This window comes from Carassius carassius, chromosome 2, assembly GCF_963082965.1.
Source record: "Carassius carassius chromosome 2, fCarCar2.1, whole genome shotgun sequence".
In the NCBI taxonomy this organism is placed as follows: domain Eukaryota; kingdom Metazoa; phylum Chordata; class Actinopteri; order Cypriniformes; family Cyprinidae; genus Carassius; species Carassius carassius.
This window is the reverse complement of record NC_081756.1, coordinates 13,851,578-13,872,164: the sequence shown is the minus strand read 5'-3', so window position 1 is coordinate 13,872,164 and position 20,587 is coordinate 13,851,578. Positions and strand designations below refer to the sequence as shown.

Genomic DNA, 20,587 nt, shown 5'->3' with positions numbered 1-20,587 from the left:
GTGGATTTCATAAGTGGATCGTGGCAGAACAAAGCCAGTCGCTCGGACAGCAGTGAGACAGGCTGATGGGACAGAAACCACAGCATATCTGTCTCTTGTTTGTCTGTCACACTAAAAACAAGGTGACAAGAGTCATGACGTACACATAAGAAAGAGAGAAAAAGAGAGATTGCATGGATGCTGTATGGTCTGGTGGGAAAGCACGAGTAGGTGTGTGTTCTGTATCTCTCTGGCTATATTCAAAATGAATGTTGAGGAGCCTGAATCAGATTCATACACTCCTACCCTTGAGAAATAGAAGTGTGTTTAATTGTTTTGAATGTGCATTTAGTGTACTTCAAAACTTAAAAGTGTAAAAAAACAAAAACCCGTACTTGCAGATAATGATAACCTATTAATGAAACAAAAAGCCACAAAAGTTTACTTAAGCTTACAGTAAATTTAAAAGCGCACTCAGTAAAATGTCAAAGTTAAAGTTTAATTTTAAAGCACATTTGAAATAATTTCTTTAATAATATTTTGTCATGTTTTAAAGAAATTTGAACTGTTGCAGTGTCTTATTTAAAAATATTTAATTAAATATATTTTAAATGTACTAAATTGCTTCAACAAGCAATCATAGAGATGGGGAGCAAACTTAGGGTTAGATCTTATGTGAGGGGAGATAAAGCCAGATTTGAGCCATATTCAATGGCAGTGTTAATGTAACCTCAACATCACTTTTGCAGGTGATTATATTCTCTACATGCCATTCAACAAGTGTCTCATTTTTGCCACCATGACTCCCAGCAGAGCTCATAAATGTATGTGTGTGGTTAGTGAATAACTGCCCCCAGAAGGTGGTTAAGTCTGTGAAAATCTTCCCTTTGAGGACATCTGGGGGTCATTTACAATAGGAAAAAAAAATTCATAAATGAATTAAACAATGTTTTTCTTGGAGCAGATTTAGGTTGTTTTATATCAGTCAAATTTAAAATCAGTTACATTATATTTTATGCAAAAAATTTCGTATTCTAGAAAATATAATTAGCTCAGAAAACAACAAAGTTCAATGAAAAGGTATAAAAAGAAAAGTGTGTGTGTTTAATAAAATGAAATGAAATAAGTGTGTACAAGCTTAGATGAGAGACTCTAGACTTGTGGATCTCTGCCAGTGAAGCTTCCCTGTATACTGAGACAAGCATCAGACACAGACATCACTCACTTCATCCTTTCAGAACAGAGCTGGTTCCACATTCATAAAAGATGAGGGCATCTTTGATCTGTCACAGTGTGCAAGCAAGCACACACACACACACACACACACACACACACACACACACACACACACACACACACACACACACACACACACACACACACACACACACACACACACACACACACACACACACACACACACACACACACACACACACACACACACACAGCGATGTCAGATGGTGACTCAGAGAAACTAAGGATAGACATCCTCATACAATGATTGCTATTTTTGTTTAATCTCCTCTTCCTCTCCTAATCTTCTCCTCACTCTCTTTTTAGTTCCTCTCAAATCCTCAGCTTCTGTATTCACCCTGCTGTTCTCTTTCTCTTTTTCTCATCTTTCTTGCGTCATTCCGACTCACCCTGTTCATTCCCTTCCCTGTTTTCTGTCATTCTGTCCTCCTTTCTCTGTTTTATCCCCTCTTCTGTCCTCCCTCTCTCATCTGAAGGGCACAGTGCCTCTGCAATGCCCTACATAGAGCTGGAAATACAAATCCCATGATTCCTTTCACCAAAGCTGATTAGATCCAAGTAATTATAAAACCTGGAGAGGACTATCTGTCAGCATTCCCATTTATGTCAATGGGAATTGTTCAGACAGTGTATGTAGCTCTGGAAGTACACAATCTGGAGGCTGCCATTTTCATTTACGGGTACTGAGTTTTTTGTTTTTGAGTCAGTCACTTTTATAGTGCAAATTTTGAAAGAAAGATATTAATTTTTGGACCCCTGTAATGGTGTCGTTACACCATCTACCAAAAAGAAATAACATCCACACACCTAACCCCTTGGTAAGATCCACTAGTCTGTTGTGTTGCTGTGGTGTGAATACTAACAATTCAGTCTTAGACATTCAGTCGAATTATATTCCCAGGGTTTTCCCTGGTCTGAAATTAACCTACCTTTTTGGGTATGGCTTTTGCTCACAAATCTTCCTGCAATTTTTGATAATTCAAAGCCTTGAAATAATGCTGAGAGACTTAATTTTGTTATAAAAATAAAATAAACATAAAACTATTGGGATGAATTTGTCATTTTCTGACCCTCGAATTGCTGTTAAAGTGGATCTGAGTGGCTTTTTAAGTCAAAGAAGTACAGCTATTAGGACAATCATGTGTCATTATACTCATAATGTGACTAAATAACTCATCTCCAATGCAGTTCAGTAACTATGCAATTGATGATAGTGAAAGAGAGAGAGAGAGAGAGAGAGAGAGAGAGAGAGAGAGAGAGAGAAAGATGATTCCACTAAATATGCAAGGGAACAAAGGAGAAAATGAACAAGAAAGCATAGCATGGGTCATTAACAAATTACACACTCCAAGAAATGGTTTGTCCATTCAGGAAATATCACCATAGATAAACAAAATCAAATGCAATAAATCTTAATTAAGTGTCCATTCAAAAGAAAACAGTGAGTGAGTGAGACACATATCATATGTATATAGCATATGTGACAGTACAGACTTTACATGTTCCTACTGATCTTAATTGAAAAACATAACACTGCTTGTATGTGTCCTACAATGGCTGAATATGATCACCTTCAAATCACAGCAATAGCCAAATATCAGCCAATCACCCTCATCTATCAGTTGCCATGGAAACACAAATGAGCTGTCAGCAAACACAGCTGTCATTCAAGCAATCAGTGTTCCAAAATATCATGAGGAACTAACAGCATGCAGGGCCATAAGCTACACTACCCAGAAGCACAGGTCAACATTGTTGGTACATTTTTCTATAAAAATGAATGAAGACACTTTCTTTGTTCAGCAACGCTTGGTTAAACACAGATCTTAATCTTCAAAACAACAGACTGTTTTTTCCCTTAAGACATCCCTTGTTGATTCGGATATAAAACATTCTTTTTCCTCCTTCTAGACAGTTCATGAATAATTAGACAAACAGAACTAGGCTTATGTTGAGCTCTCTAAAGCTGTGTTCAGACAGGCAGGACACGTTTTGGCCGTATCTGACTCACTTGTCTGTAGCAAAGAATAAAATGAAACCTGATAACACTAAAACATCTATACATAGCCATAAATAGTTTGAAATCGGAATGATGTTTTAGAATATGTTTCAGTCTGAAAGTTTAGATCATATTTCAAGTATTATTATTATTATTATTATTATTGTGAATATAGTGCCTTAACATTTGTTTTGCTCTCCACACAAAGCTTGTGTGTCCTTTTTGCAATATATTATATAAACTGCTCAATATTGTCTGGAGCCGCATCCAAATACACTCATATTCAATTAAACTTCTCATATAGCAGTCTTATGCATGGAAGTGTAAATACAGCAATGCCACTGTCAGTTATGTTCTCTCACATATGGAGAGGCACAATTTCCATTTTTTCATTCTCACTGACAGCAGCTCTCATGTCATATAAGAAGGTCTCTTGGCATCGCACGGATGCTTACATCATCACTTTAGCAACTGATGCAGGTCTACCAGATTGGATCGCATTACTTACTGTACAAAATGACACTTCTAAAGATCAGATCAGATTAATGTGCAGTGTCAACAGTGTGTTTAATACTCTGGGTTAGATGGCACAGTCTGCTTAAAGTTGAGTTAGAGCCAGACCAATTATCCAAAGTGCCCACAGAGACTATGAGTCCCTTTCACAGCTATTAATTAACCTAATGAACTGATTACAGCCCCTGCAGTACAGTGTATGTGTGTGTGTGTGTGTGTGTTTGCATGTGCGATCTAATTAGAGACTAAATCACACAGCCTGAGAATTTATTACCACTGAGGTGTCACCCTGAAGAAGCCAAGACTCATTCAGTAACAGTGTCAGATCCTGCACATGCTGTGTGCTAACTGCACAAACTGTACGAATTACACACTGTTTAGCATATTAGTTTTATAGTTCATTAATTTAGCATCACATCACTTGCTCATCAGTGGACCTCCTGCAGTGAATGGGTGCCGTCAGAATGAGAGTCTGAACAGCTGACAAAAACATTGCAATAATTCACAAGAAATCCACATGGCCCAAGTCCATCAATTAGCATTTTGTGAACCGGCCATTAATTACCTCCAAATCTCCTCCCATGAAGAAACAAAATACATGCTGGATGGCCCGCGGGTGAATACATTTTAAGTAAATTTGAATTTTTGCTGTGAACTGCTCCTTTAATTCGAATTTTAGTTGATCTAAAAGGTAAAAATCAGTAAACATCAGAGGCTGAAGAGAGAGAGAGAGAAACACTTTTAAGTACTAAACAGGAGGAATCTAGCTACCAGAGACTGATGAAAATAAAAGAAACAGAGCTCTTTGAACCCAAACTGGTCAAGTGATAGATGTATCCCCCACACACACCAGTGTGTTAAATGCATTTAAATCTGAATGAGCTACAACGTTAGGGTATGTTGCAGACATCAAGAGGAAGCTATGTACATGTAGATATACATCTGATTCCACTATAGACTTCCAGCAGAGATAGCAGAGCTCATTAATGCTAATCCTACATAACATATGGTCACAGAACATCAGTGTTCATGCTGATCTCTCCATCAACACTCTTTCAAAGATGTCTCCTCATTATCTTGTGACAAAAAATGTAAACAGATTAGTCAGGAGGCAGATGTGCTCTTTGTTTTTTTTACAGATAAATGCCAATTCATAGGTTTAATAAAAGTGTCATTTTAGCATTGTTTATATACTCATAGTATTCATAAACATTTAAAATTAATCTTAATTTTTTCCCCCAGATTTCATTGTAATTGTACTTCAAGTTTCAATAATTATAAACAAACAGAAAAAAACATACAGTAGGAGGACAGAGCTACAAAATGATTGTGGTTAGCATAGTTTACATAATCTGGTCTTGGAGGAATCAGATGAATGTTTTGGCATTCTTGGCAAACGAGTAATGTTTGTGGCATTACTGAAATCTCTTCCATACAAGATACATACAGATATAAGATTACCAAAGTCATTAGCGCTATTAATTTGGGATTAGTCTGTCAAACAAATGTTTCACTTACCATTATAAACCATAGGTCTCCGTGATTTCATGTACATTATGTATATAATTAAGGAAGCGATTAATTAAGGTTAGGATCATACTCAGGGCTGACCTGGTCTGTGACTGGATTTTCTTTATGGATTCAATCTCTTTTTACATTTGAATGGGATGCGATCAGAGAGCTGTTATTTTACTAAGAAAGTTGGCAAAAAGAAAATGGATGTGTTTTGTACCTTGTTCAACAAGGTCAAAATAAATGATTATCACTGCAAACAAATTACATATTGTAATTTTGCATATTGCTGTAATTGTTCCAGAGGTTGTGTGGAAAAAAAGAAAAAACACAGATGTGCATGAATTTACCTGACATGTTCCAATGGAACAAGGCTTTTGACTGAAGAGAATAAACCTGAGAAGCAGAAGCCCTCCATTTAATCTCATATCTGTCTAGAAGAAACAACTGAGAAACAAAAAGATCTCAATTGCAAAATGCAAATGCAAAAGGGTGATTTCCCCATGCAATCTACAGTAGTACAGTGTCTATATGTCTTTAACTGTTCAGACAGTCCAGTTCTCTTATTCATTACAGGCGCTGCATTAATACTGCGGTAATCATATCAGCACAAGCAAGCATGTCCTGCTTACCCAGATAAAACTTATAATGTGCACATACACCTCTTGCATCATCTCTCATATAAACATAAGCCAATACACATATGCACAAAGCCAATCATGAATCCTCTGGTAACAGGAAGAGAACACCAAACGGATGAGACGTTCAGCCTCACAATCCCAAAAAAACAGATAATCACTAATATAACATCACTCAAGCACGGTCTGCAGCACTCATTCCATTGAAAACTACACAAAGTCAAGTAGAATTAAAGGAGTAGCCTATCCAAACCTGTGAGAAGACACTATTGCTGACTGTCTGTCCTTCTGTTGTTCTTACTGAACTGCTGGAGGAGGTTTCCAAAAAGTTGTCTTCTCTAAAGCAGCTGATATCTTCCTGCCCACCTCTATCATAGCTGAACAAGAGCGGGGCAAAGCAACACACACTGCCTGGACACAGCCTGGGCATGATGGGTCCCTTCAGCCATCGATATGTGTACACACACACACTTACAGACACACAGGAACACGCCGACTTCCTTTTGGCTGCACCTTAAAAACACGCCTTCTTTTGAAAAAGTACTTCCTCTTACAGGTGAAGTGATTAGACCGCCTACCCTTTTACACCCGGCCCTACTGTCTGAAAATGACAACACACAGAGACGTGTGATGGTCTATATTTAGAACTAGATAAACTAGTTTGGTAAGCATCACTATTCACAGAATCACAGAAAATCCCAAGCAGCTATAGGCCAAGGCAGACGTTCCTATTGGATCAGGACAGAAAAGAAGACAATGAGGCTATTACAAACATGTATGTTCCACTGTGATGATTAAACAATCCTGTAGGAACCAAAAAAAAAAAATTATAAATAAAACTGCTTCTCCAAAAAAGCAATGAGATTAACTGGAGAATGGAGAGTGAAAGGAGACTTTTCAGATTTTTCGCCTTATAAAAAAAGAAACAATCACACATTTACTTTCTCACATTTATGTCTTAAATTGTGCTCAAATTTACCAAGATACCTTTAAGTAATGTTATACATTCATTTACACTGATTTTTTTTATTTATTTAACAAAAAAAACAGAGTTTAGGTAAAAAAAAAAATAAAAAATGAAATAGCATTTTTTTTGTAAAATGTACTCGAAGGATCTTTGTTTTTTTTTTATTTACAACTTTGATTTTTTTTATAGTGTATATTTTTAGTCTTTTTTTTTTTTCGCCCAAGGCATGAGTCGCCAAACTTTTTAAAAGTTAAAATATGATGATTATAGGAACCCGATCCTATAATATATATGCAGTAATATTTACGCATAGAAAGACCCATTTATACTTCCAATTAAAATTAAAAACAGTATATGTATCAAAAATCATCTGGAAAAAATCTGGAAAATAATTACACTATGTATATATTTTGGATTAGAAACTATGAAATTAAATCACAAATTATTACAAGTACAATGACAGGAATACAATAATTAGTGATTAATCTCACGATTATATATTATTATCGTTGGTGTTGTTGTTGGCTGTTAACATTTTTCTCAGACCCCAGTTTGAAAACCCCTGCACTACACCAAAGAAACAGCTAAGATGAAGTCGATACTTCGAAAAAACATCACTAAGAACTCCGCTGAGGAATAATTATTTCCTATTTGTCTTTCAAAGCACACAAGTCTGTTTCAAAATAAGCCTACATGTGGAATTTTTTTATTTAGTAAACACCTTGACTGCGGAACATACCTAGAAGTGTCTGTTACAGAAACAGGTGGGATGTGGAAGAGATGAGCAAGATGCATCTGGTGAGAGGTGGAAAAAGACGGAAATACAGACAGAAATACACAGGGAAGCATGACGGGTGGGCACTGATGCGATTCTTTTGTGAGTGCTGGACAAGAAAACACTGTAATGAGCGATATGTTAAGCTTCTTGACAGCACACACTGACAGAAAGAGAGGGATAATTGTTCCTCTATCATGTATATGTGCAAACCTCAGCCCAGTCTCTTTATCTTCTGTTCACATATTACTGTCGCTGTAAACCTCTCGATGTGTCTGCTGTTTTACAGCCTGGGAATGAGATAAAACGTCTCCTTACTACAATGCAAAGCTGACTGGAGGAAGATATAATTCCTTATGGCTCTGTTTATATGGACAGGATGAATGAGAGCATATGTGGGTTGCAGTTCATTGTCAGGACACTAGGGGGTGGTAGTTGCTGGAGCTAAAGCTGTACTGCAGTTATTTGTAACTGTCTGTTGCTGTCTCTTATCCACTGATGCTGATCACACACACATACACATTCCCATATCACAAACACAACATTCACATTGGTGCAATTTCACATGTGAAACACGCATTTACACAGTTGACGTTACATCATATGATGGCATGCTGGGTTGTCATAAAAACTACACTGGCCCCCGGTTGGCAGGGAGATGGACTCTCTGAAGGGCCACCACGCCACGCACACATACACATTGTAAATCAACACAAATTCCAAATTCAACATGCTGGGGTGCAGGCAACCTGCTGTTAGAGAGGAAATGAAATGCTTTGTCACTTCCTGCAAGAGAGCCAGACAAACGCAGGGGGATTGAAAGAGTCAACTCGATTCACTCGATGGATGTAGAACGGAAAGTCTCCTCCCTGTTTAGACTGATTAAACACGACTGGATCCAAACGCAGATTAGTTTACTGTGCTATTAAGATAAAAATTAGAAGAGGAAGTTGAAATGCCACTTTGGGAAATTTGATGAACATAATGAACATGCACACATACACTGCTGCTGCTGTGGGAAATCACTCTAATGTCATTGCAGAATTACTGATGACTGCTTCCAGCGTACGCCACAAATCTGAGACTGATTCCCATAATCCCTCGAGTGAGAGACTGTGAGAGAGAGAGACTGAGATATTCTGCCTTCTTTTTTTCTTCCATTACAATCTGAAGTGAAAATAAAGTTAAAATTGAGGAAGAGAGTCTTATGATAGAGTGTGAATCAAAACAGTTTCATTCAGGATCACAAATTAAAGTAATTTGTAGTAAAGTAATTAAAAGTCCTGCCGTGATTGTTTTACATACAGTATTGGCAACAAAAATCAATGTACACGCAAACAGACACACACAAAAAAATAAAAATAAAGAATTAATAGAATATAAATAAACATTGTATGTTGGCAGTATCTGAAATATATAACTAATAAAATTAATAAAACATTATTTAATGATTTTAAGAAATAATCCCAGATTAACATTCAGTAATATGGTTATACAATCATTTTGATTTTAAAATGTATACAAATAAAATAAGGAACTAGTACTTATAACACAAAATAAAATAAGATAAAATACAAGACTTCTATGAAATTAACAATCAATACAATGTAACAGACTAACAATCAATACTATGGTAATACTATGATAAATAGAACACTGACAGAAAGAGAAAGAGAATTCTGACTCTATATAATAAAACAGTAAAGTAAAATAAGTAGCATATAAATAAAATAAATGAATGAAAATGGAATAATCCCAGGTTAAAAATCAATACTACAGTAATGCTATAATAAAATAAAGTAAAAAAAATACAATACATAAAATATAAAAATAAAATAAGGTGTGCGTAATTATAATATATTGTGTAAAAAATGAATAAAAATTCAACGAGACATAAGTGAACATAAGGAATATCCCAATATTAACAATCATGAATAATAACATCAGAAACGCTAAAAAGATAAAGAAAAGAAGAGATAATGACAGTGCGCATCACACATACATAGTGTGGATGGAGGCTAAGGGAGAGGAAGAAAGGGACTGAGAATCCCACAGAGGTGACAACACATGAGCACTGGCCTTGTGATTGAAATCCTGTCACTGCTGCTCCCTTATGACACACACTAATGCTGGGCTCAACCCTGAGTGCTCTGCCGCTTGTACCGGCTCCAAGCGAACAATCCCTAGCCATTTCTGCGGCATCAGAGTGAGTGGCGTTCAGTTTAGAGCCTATTGCCCCCTCACACACTCCTCCACACACCGTTACAGCCCATACACAAGCTCCCGACCACCTCATCACACATATAAGTGGAATACATCTCCAGCAAATCATACACGCAGTCTTAAATGATCAAAATAAAAAAACGAGAAAACAAGAAGTTAAAAAAACATTAACCATGGAAATGTCAAGTCCTAGATTTTTATTTTATTTGATACAATTAACTGAAGAGTTCTAATATACCTGAAGAGAATTTTTCATTAGCATTACCATTTATTTAAATGGTAATATTTTTATTTAAATGCAATTTTGTCAAAAGACAAAAAAACTTTAGAGTGGCTATTATCTAGAGAAGTGCTACCCTAAGGTCAATTGCTTATTAGTAATGAAATGAAAGTTGTGACAAACTTTTTCTTGTGACATAGATCTGAGTGAAAAAGATGAAGGAAAAAAATAGGGCGAGGACTTGGTCATATCCATCACTTGTTGATTGGAATTTGAGAATGTCAGCCTAGAACATATGAATAAAGAGAGGATGAAAAAAAGACCACAGTACTGCTTGTGGTCATCTATCTCTGTAACAGTCCCATTGTGTGTGTGTGTGTTGTTGGCAGGGTTGCCCAAGCCACAGTCACAAATCATCTTGAAAGTGAAACTATAAAAATCAACAAGCTTAATCAAGTGTTAATAAATCCGTCAACCACAAATATATAAACACATTGAACACATCGAGTCCAGTGGGAAAAATATATTACAATCCACATAAACCTGTTAGTGCACACACAAAAAGAAAGAGAGAGAGAGCTGTTGCAGACTAGCATGACACTTAACCTTTCCAGTAAACCACACACACACACACACACACACACACACACACACACACAACTGACCCAGCACCTTATCTGTGTGTGCAGGCCACAGCTGTACACCTGTGTCATCTCCTCTTCTGTGTTCATAAGTGAATGTTATTATATTACAGTGTGTGAGTGTGCTCTGTGTGTGTCTCGTCAGCAGTTCTTCTCTTAACTGGTAGTGCTTGGCTTCCTCAGGCAGTGAAATATTTTCTGCTGAATTAATCAACTGCAGAACATGATCTCTCTATGCAGATGAATCTCGCTAGATAAGAACAGAAAGTTTCCAAACATTCAACTGACATCCTCTTAATGTCAATTCACATTATGAGTAAGGTTTATAACAACTGGGTTCTTCACAAGGCTGTACTGTAGGCTAATCACATCACCATCTCACACACCTCACTTTTCAACCATAATGTTGAGGAAGTGCTTGGATGGCGATCTGAGGACCTGTCTCATATTTGTTCTGCATCTTCACTGACTTCAGTTTAGAAAACGTACAATATATTAAGATCCAAAGCAATTTAATAGAAATCTTTACACAGCTGAAAATGCTTAACAACAGCTACTGTACACTTAAGATGACTGTCTTTGGTTCCTATTGATGTGTGTACTATGATAACTAATTACTGTGCCTAGCTAACCATTGTTAAATTTAGTTGGATATCATGTTATATTTTTGTTTTCCCCAAAGCAAATCCAGCATTACACTACTGTCAAAACGTTTTAGGTTGGTCAGAAGTCTTAATGTTTTTGAAAGAAGTCTCTTTTCTGTAGTGCCAACATATCTGCCAATATGTAACAAAATTTGCGTGGTGGAAAAGTACATAAAAAGAGTGTGTGTCCAGATTGTGAGATTCCACAGCACCCTGTGATCTCTCCCTCTCCCTAGGAAACCATGTTGCCCAGTGTGACCAGCAGACAGTCCCAGTGGCTCGTTAACAGATCAGGCCTTCCATTGATCAGCAAGCTAATTATGACTCTCTATGTCCTTTTCTTTCTCTTGACACCCAGTACATCGCCATGTGATTGTGTGTGATGAATACGTGTGTCGCCATTCAAACTACCTATTTACCCAGCCTTACGTCAGAGCGGATCTTCCATCAATCCAGTCTCAAAAGCACTGTAGGATTTGTGTCGATATCATCTTCCACAGGATAATCAGACAGGATCATATAACCTGTACCAGTTCAATTACAGTAAACCACTCCAATCAGCAGCTTCCAGCAATAACACACAGCTAGTGACATCCAGTTATTATGTGTGTGTGGGCACTGGAAAACAACCTACTCCTTCTCTACTTCAACCACATCATCATTTCTCCATCTATGACTTTTCTTGACTTTCTCATTCTCGCTCTACTCACAAAAAAGTACCTAAAAGTACAATGGTATTACCGTGAATTTTAAACATGCACAGTTCCAAAGTACATGAATACAGCAATCATTCATTGTATACCAACTACTGTACTATTATCAAATGATACATCACATCATCAGAGTACCTCCTCTATTTCAGCCCTCTCTCCATGTGATGTCTTACAGTATCTACGTCTGTCTCTAATTGTGAGGAACGGGTATGTGGGCGGATCCCTCAATGCCCTAAAGCAGCCAATAATAAAGAGGACAAGCAGCTCACCATGGTGACCTTGCTGTGCTTAATAAAGAATACAAAATCATGTTTTGAAGCACTTTGGGGTTAGTAAAAATGTATTTGTTCAGCAAGGGTGAAATTATATTGATCAAAAGAAACAATAATGGCATTTGCGAGGTTACAAAAGATTTCTATTTAAAATAAATGCAGTGCTTTTCATTTGAACTCTGTTCATCAAAGAATCCTGGATAAAAGTTTCTTGAAACGTTTCTTGAGCGCCATATCAGCATATCAGAAAGTTTTCTGAAGGATTACGTGACACTGAATGACTGCTTAAAATTCAGCGTTGTCATCACATGAATGAATTACACTTTAATATATTATAATAAAAAACAGTTATTTTAAAAGCTAATATTTCACAATATTATCTCACTTGTATTTCAGCTGATTCTAAAGCATTTCAAGAAGCTACATATGAGGCTCTATGATTTTGATGCATTTAAAAACAAAGAAATGTTTCAACAAAATTAATATAAATTAGGGATGCAAAGATACCACTTTTTTCAGAACGAGGCCGATACTTTCTTTTTTGGTACTTGCTGATACTGATATCAGTACCTGTTTTTTCATAGCATTCGTAACTGCATGTGTTTATGGAGCGAACAGCAAAGATCATGCAACAGAAGTATTCCTTGCTCTCTCTTTGTGCATTTCTTAAACAGCTCATTTGCATATAGTCTCAGGTCAAACAGTCACACTGTTGCTAATAAATATTATTAGGAAACTGTGTTCATGCAAGAGCTTCGACACAGCCAAATCTGTGTGTGCCTGTGTACAGATTACAGTACATATGTGCTGGAGAGCATTCAGAGGCTCTCGAAGAAAGAACTCCATCTGTGTGTGTGAGTTTGTGATTAAGTGTGTGTGGGATTATATGGGTGTAGAATGTCTGTTGAATTACAGCTTTAGTTTTATTGATTTTTTTGTATTATTAATATTTAGTAAATTTTTGTCTGCATTAGTGTGTTACCATGAGTATGTGTGTCCAGTGTGGTAGTCCTTAAGTGGAGGCGTGAAAGGCTGTCCCCTTCTCTTGCTCCGTCTGCCATGCAAATGAGCCCTATACACAGCTCTCAATAACACTCAACAGATAACCCGACTAACTCTCCCACTCTCCCTGCCCTCTCTACTGTCACTCCAACTTTTCTATCTATTTCAGGTCTGTGCGAATTATTTCATTTCTTTACCCACCTTCCTCCCCCCATGTCTTTGTCCTATTGTATGCCCTCCTGTTTTCTTGAGTGTTCTTTATTTAGAATAGCAAGGCCCTAATTAACATAGCCTATGGCCACTGTGAGAGAGTGATAGAAAGAAAGAGGAAAATTCCTTTGGCCTTCTTGATGGTACTGGAGGTTGAATCCACACCTCTCTCACCATCTCTCCCTTCCACAAACACAAGCCAAATAGGGAATCGAAGAAGAAAACAATACTGCTGCCAACTATCTTCCTTTGCATATGATCATGTTGTTGCAGGCAGATATGTTTTCACACCATCTCTCAAATAATCGACCCAATTCCCACTTTTTTCCACACTTCTTTGCATCGTGTCTGTTTTTAAAAGAAATATTCAAAACAACCAGTTTCTGACCAAAAATAGCCAGCATTAAATAGCCCACATCAGTACACATATAATATGTCAAGGGATGAATTGTTTCTCTGGCCCACACGTTCACATTGACATGCAAAGTGGTCAGATTTACAAATCAATTTCAACTATTGATGCCATGCAAGAGACAAGACAGTAGTACATACGAGCATCTTTTCATTTGTGTCTTTTTAATCTAAAAGTTCTTTTAAATATTTGATTAATAGTGATGCTTGCTATAGCATCACTATAATTACTCTTTTTAATTACACTGCTTTTCAGAGGTTTGGGGTTGGTAAGGCTTTTTTACTAAGAAACTAAAACTTTTATTCAGTGAGGATTATTTATATTGCTCAAAAGTGACAGTAAAAACTTTTAACCTTCTATTAATCAAAGATTCATGAAAAAAAGTATCACAGTTTCCACTTTCACCAATGTTTCTTGAGCACCAAATCAGCATGTTAGAATGATTTCTGAAAGGATCATGTGACACAGAAGATCAGTAATGGCTGCTAAAAATAAGAATAAATTACATTTTAAAATGTATTAAAACAGAAAACAGTTTTTTAAAAATTGTAATATTCCACAATATTACTTGGTGAGCTTTCAAAAACATTTAAAAATCTTACAGACCCCACTTTTTTGAACGGTAGTATACTTTTAGGTGTTTGTTCAAATCCCTAACCCCAAGTACTAACGTTTTTTACATTTATGGATGTATGATTGTATATATTACCATTAAATCTCTTTGTAGCATACAGACATGAAGGATGGTGTTTTTTCTAAACAATCAGACTTATGAATTTTGTATATGATACAACTTCATGTAGAATTGATCTTGGTATATTTTGGCCATCAGTGACTTTTTTGTGTGTTTTTTTATTTTATTTTTGTGTGGGGTGTTCTGAGTGGTTTTTAGTGCATTAATATGTGGTTGATATATTAACACCCCACACAGCAAGGCCCCAGCAACACCCTTAACACTCTAGCATTGTGGAGGCGACTTCTGTATGTGCAAACACCACTCACATTATCTTCAGAAAATGTACATTTACTTCATCACTCTTGTTTGTCAAAGATAAACAACACGAAATAATTAGAATCTTGTTAGAAAAAGTAAAAAACAAAAAAACAAAAACAAAAGTCACTGATGGCCAAAATACTCCAAGATCAATTCTACATGAAGTTGATTTTCTTAGAGAGGGCATGCTCAATGTGAGCACATTTCTAGAAAGTGAATAAAAATAGACATTGCTTGGAGCTATAGTGAGTGAGAGGAAGCAAAACCATGTGTGTGTGTATTCTCCTCCGCAGTTTGTTAGGGTCAGTGTGAGGAGTGCTGGTGTGTAGTGTGTTCTCTCTGGCCGCCCCCTCAGGCCCTGCTGTTGTGTAACCACCGCATTGCAGTCGCACACACAAACATATAATGACTGAAGCGGCATATATGTGGGATTACACAAGTGTCTTCATGCATAACTATGTGTGTGTGTCAAGTTTTGCCCATATTGTAAAGACCAAATACCCTTTAGGGCTGCACGATTAATCAAATGCGATTGTCAGGCACATCATGTCAGTAAAGCCGGTTCTGTAATCAATAAATCTCCATCACATGCTTTCAGATGGAGAAGCATTTACTACACAGAGCCGTAGTTCAATGACAAGCTAAGGAAAACCGCGCGATTATGAAATCAAAGAAATCGTTCTGTGATTATGAAAGCTCTAGCTTCTCAGTGAACTATGGCTCTGTGTAGTAAATGCTGCACCATCTGAAAGCACATTTATTAACATGTTTTTACTCCAAAGTCACTCAATGTCAGACAATTGTTTGAAATAAATCCTTTTGTGAGGTGATGTAGCTTCCTACACAGAATAATGCACGTATTTCATAGTATTCTAAGCAGTGATAAAGGCTATGCCGATTAGCATTGCATTATAATAAACTTTATTGTAATAAACATTATAATAAGACAAACTCAGATAAACCATAATTTGTCGTAGCCGTGTGTTTATTAGTCACGTTGAATCAATTAAAGAAGTTAAATCTTCTGTTCCTGGAGTTCTTTTGCGAGGCGTATTTGGAGTTTCAGTGTGAGAGCGCCCTCTGGCCTCCAGATGGAGATTTACTACTGATCACAGAACGTGCTTCCCTGACAAGCTTCACATAACAATCACAGCTTCTGCCTAATCAAGATTTACCGTCTTTGTGATACAAAATAATAGAAATCAGTGGAAAACTAATTTTGGTGTATGTTTTGGTGTTTGAGTCATGAAATTTCCAACACTCTTAAAAATGAAGCTTCTTAATTGGCATCTATAGTTTCTTGAAGAACCTTTAACATAATTGAACCTTTCCACGAAAGGTTCTTTATAATTAAAAATGGTTCTCTTTACATTATTAAAGTGTTCTTCACGCAAAGAAAAAAAAAAGTTATTTTAAGAGCCGTTCATTAAAAGGTTCTTTGGGAAACCCAGCATGGTTCTACTATGGTATTACTGCAAAACTCTTCTTTTTGAAGCCTTTATTTTTAAGAGCGTAACTACAATGCTAAATTCATCCCAGAGAGGACACCACAGAGAAAGTGGGCTAAAATTAGCAGATAACTATAGAAAAAAAACAGATTGTAAGAGCAGGGGTTATGCTCACAGCAGGAATGTGGAGCCCGGCCTGAATCTTCTGCTAAAGCTCCAACAAGCATTACAAGAACATTTCCCAATGTTTCTTGTTTGTCAAGCAACCATGGACAAGATTGAGAGGAGAAAAAAATCTAACCACGGGAACACACACTCATGGTCCCTGAGGGCACATTGCAACACACACAGCTTGACACGATCATAAACCCAGTGGGAGACAAGTTAAAACAGTACAGAGAGAGAAAGTGTGAAGGGCTAGATAAATGGTACACTGTTTATTTACCAGTGACATCTTTCCAATATCCAACAGCAGGTGATAAACAATGTGAAGACAGAACAAGAGAGAGAGTGCAAATGATCGACAGGTAGAGAGAACGAGGCTGCTAAACTATGTTAGAGTAAATATAAGAGGAAAACACACTTTCTCTGCCACACGGAGTCATTTCTCAATATTATTTCTTCATCAATTTCACACAAACACAGAATTTCAACCCTCTGTGTCACAGTGTGATTGATACATAGAGGACACAGATAGGGACCAGACTGAGAAAAAATATAACTGAACTAAATTTAACCCACAAATATCTACAGTGAGAACTGATTAGCATCAGAATTAGAGGGAAACACCATAGAGAACTCCCAATAACCCTTGTTCAGCACAGCAGAAAGCTGGTTTGTTTCAACAGGCCTCCAGCGTGCCCACTGCAATACCCAGCTCTTGCATCGCACTCTTAGGCAAGTTTCTGAAAGTTACAAAATAAGTAAAACAGGTCAAAACATAACTGTGCTGGGTCATTCTAGTGAGCAATGGGGGTTCAGTTATTGCTAAATGTGTTTTCAACAAGACTTTAACTATAAGGAAACCTGTTTCAGTTTTAGAGTAAAAACTGGTCATTTTTAAAATAGTTACAATTATGAGACACAAAGTCACAACTGAAAGATATTTGCAATTGTAATATAAAGTCACAATTTTGAGAAAGTCACAGATGTACAGTAAAGCCACAATTATGAAAAATAAAGTTGTGATTATGATATAGTCACAAGTCTTTTTATAATTTTTTTTTTACACAGGTGAAAACAGACTTCCATTATACTTACATTAGGGAAGATAAGAGGAATTATATTGTTTTTTTCATTTGTAATGATTTGACATTGACATTGATATAGTTTTGTTTAAAGGGAAAAAGATAAGGGTTTTTTACAGTAAACCTTGATGCAAAGTTCACCCAAAACTCATAGTCACCCCAGGTCATGTTGTTCCAAACCTGTATGACTATTTTCCTGATTTAAACATTCTTTAAAATATCCATGTTAAAGATGATTGTTAAAAGGAAGAAGGTATGTAGTCATGCAGGTTTGTAATGACACGAGGATGAGCAAATGATGACAGAATGTTCCTTTTCGGTAAATAAAAAGGTAAACGTTTGTGACGTTTTAAGCAAAGGAAGCACGGATGTGGTTTGTAGTGCAGGACAAAAAAAGACACATGGTGCTTCTGTTTTCTCTCACACATGCACATATACAGATACATATATGAGCAGCGGTGTCTTCCTTTCCTTCATCTTTTTTTGGGTCTGTTTCTGTACTCAGGCATGCTTCTTCCTTCCCAAACCCTCAACACACTTGATTGAGGAGGTGTGTGTGTGGGTGGGTGAAGAGGGTGCTTCAATGCTTTCATCTCAGGGTGACACAGAATCCCTCCCCAGTATTATATAATCTGCACCTGCACTCAGTGTGTGTTTGTATGCGTGCACAGGGGCAACCACACATGCCTCCTTAATGTAAACTCTTGATGCTGACAATATCTTAAGATGGTAAAACAAGAGGAACCCCCACTCCCCTCCCCTCCACCACAGAGTGTGAATCAACAAAGCTTTATTGTAATGACAGTAAAGGGTAACAGTGTAGCTAAAACAGTATTGTACTTCTTTTTATTTGACCTCATAATTTTTTACGGATGACATGCAGGAAAAAATATTAGGCTAAATCGTGTGTGCAATTTACTAATTTGTTCCCTCAGTGTACTTAAACGTGCACATGATTACTACTGCGTTCCCTCGATTTACTATTTCGTTCACTCGATTTATAAATTGTGCGCACAATTTAGCAAATCAAGGGAACGAGATAGTAATCGTGTGCACGTTTTAGTACATTGAGGGAACGAATTAGTAAATCGTGCGCACAATTTATTTATTTTTTCTTGCATGTCATGTGCGGGGCTCCGAAATTTTTTAATGAGTATGTCATAACTCTATATTTTGAATAAATGAAATACAGACGTATACCAAACTTGCAATTAGATCTGCCTCCATCCAGTCAACAACCAATGGATTGAACCAAGTTCCCACCCTACTTTTTTTTCTTTTTCAATAATCTGCTTTATCCAGCTGTATATCTCAATACAGAAGAAATTATCTGCATATCTACTTCCATTTCATGGCAACTTTAAATAGAATGGCTTTCTATTGAAGTATTTTTTTATTTGAAATATTTCCAGAAATTAGAGGAATAATTTACCAAAAAGACAAAAAAATTGCCATTATTTAAGGCTTACTTTTTACAAAAGAAAAAGTATACAACCCCCCCCCCCCCCCCCCCACACACACACACAATATACTGTATATTTCAACTAGGTTTTAGAAAGCTGTTTTGAGACAATGTATTTGAAAAGTACTGTACAATTGTAACTTAGTATAAGTTAAATGTGTTGAAATGTGAATTACTTGAATGTGTATATTCTGCTCTCTGTAGCTGTAATTGCAACTTTCAAGAGGACTTTTACGATTAAACACCAGAGAAATAATGAGTGCTAAGGTCCTGCCACAGATTTCGAATAGAAGAATTAATTTTCTGATAGGCATGTCGCTGAAGCACCAAGGTTTGATTAAGTCCTGACTCCTCTGAAGAAATGCGTGTTCTAGTGAGTCGGATACATGCTGCTCAAGTGTTCAGACAGGATGTTCTCTAACCTTAAGTACAGACCTCAGAGCTGCAGGCTTTTTTCTAAATAACTACACATTCACACATGTAAAACCATAAGTGTTTAGCTGTTAACCTTGATAGCCCAACCCTAACTCTGTGTTATCTTTCTCTCTGAGAGTTTCTTTCTACCCACCTCATTCTCTCTACTGCTCTCCTTTTTTTGTTTAGGTTACCCAAAACCTCTTTTTCACAATCTCTCTTTCATAGCTCTAAAAAGGCCTCTTTATTCACAATATCTACATTATACTCAAGCAAACACATACATTGTAAGGCAATGCTCTACTATTTTTGGAAACTTTTTACAAATATTATTGGGTGATGATATCTTCCTAGCATTATGTGTGTGTGTTTTTGTGACATATCAGGACACAACTCTGTATAATGACATGTGTATGACACAGGTATTACAAGGAGAGGGTGACTTATGAGGACATAACCCATGTCCCCATTTTTCAAAACGCTTATAAATCATACAGAATGAGTTTTTTTGAGAAAGTAAAAATGCACAAAGTTTCCTGTTAGGGTTAGGTGTAGGGTTGGTGAAGGGCGATAGAATATACAGTTTGTACAGTATAAAAACCATTAAGCCTATGGGATGTCCCCACTTTTCACAAAAAACAAACGTGTGTGTGTATGTGTGAGTGTGTGTGTGTGTGTGTGTGTGTGTGTGTGTGTGTGTGTGTGTGTGTGAGAGAGAGAGAGAGAGAGAGAGAGAGAGAGAGAGAGTTACACCTTAAAGATACTTTCGGCCAGTCTATGTACAGCAGATGTGTGTTGTGTTGTGTGGGTGCGACTGGGTGTGCATGTATGCATGAGAGACCCTAACCCTAACCCTAAACTGAACAAGCTCTCCTTCCTGGAGCTATAATCATAACAGCATTCAGCAAAATTATTTTTCACTATATTTAATCACAGTTAATATAACTCAATCAGAATAAAACTCAATCTAACCAATATCTAAACTCAATCCTGTTCTAAATAATACCTGCAACACAAATTTGACCCTGAGAACAGAAGGCAACAC

At 36.8% G+C, this 20,587-nt stretch overlaps 1 protein-coding gene across 3 annotated transcripts in view; it reads right to left on the bottom strand.

Annotated features, from left to right (window-relative positions):
* The window catches only part of LOC132103439 (diacylglycerol kinase delta-like), a 66,885-nt gene that overhangs the window by 14,791 nt on the left and 31,507 nt on the right, over positions 1-20,587 (bottom strand). The window contains exon 1 of one of the 3 annotated variants that reach the window (XM_059508563.1): positions 6,152-6,343. The exons of the other annotated variants lie outside the window; for them this stretch is intronic. Within the exon in view, the coding sequence (XP_059364546.1) occupies positions 6,152-6,328 (177 nt within the window). The 5' untranslated portion in view covers positions 6,329-6,343. Of the gene's footprint in view, positions 1-6,151; positions 6,344-20,587 lie in introns of those variants that run through there. 3 annotated transcript variants of the gene reach the window in all.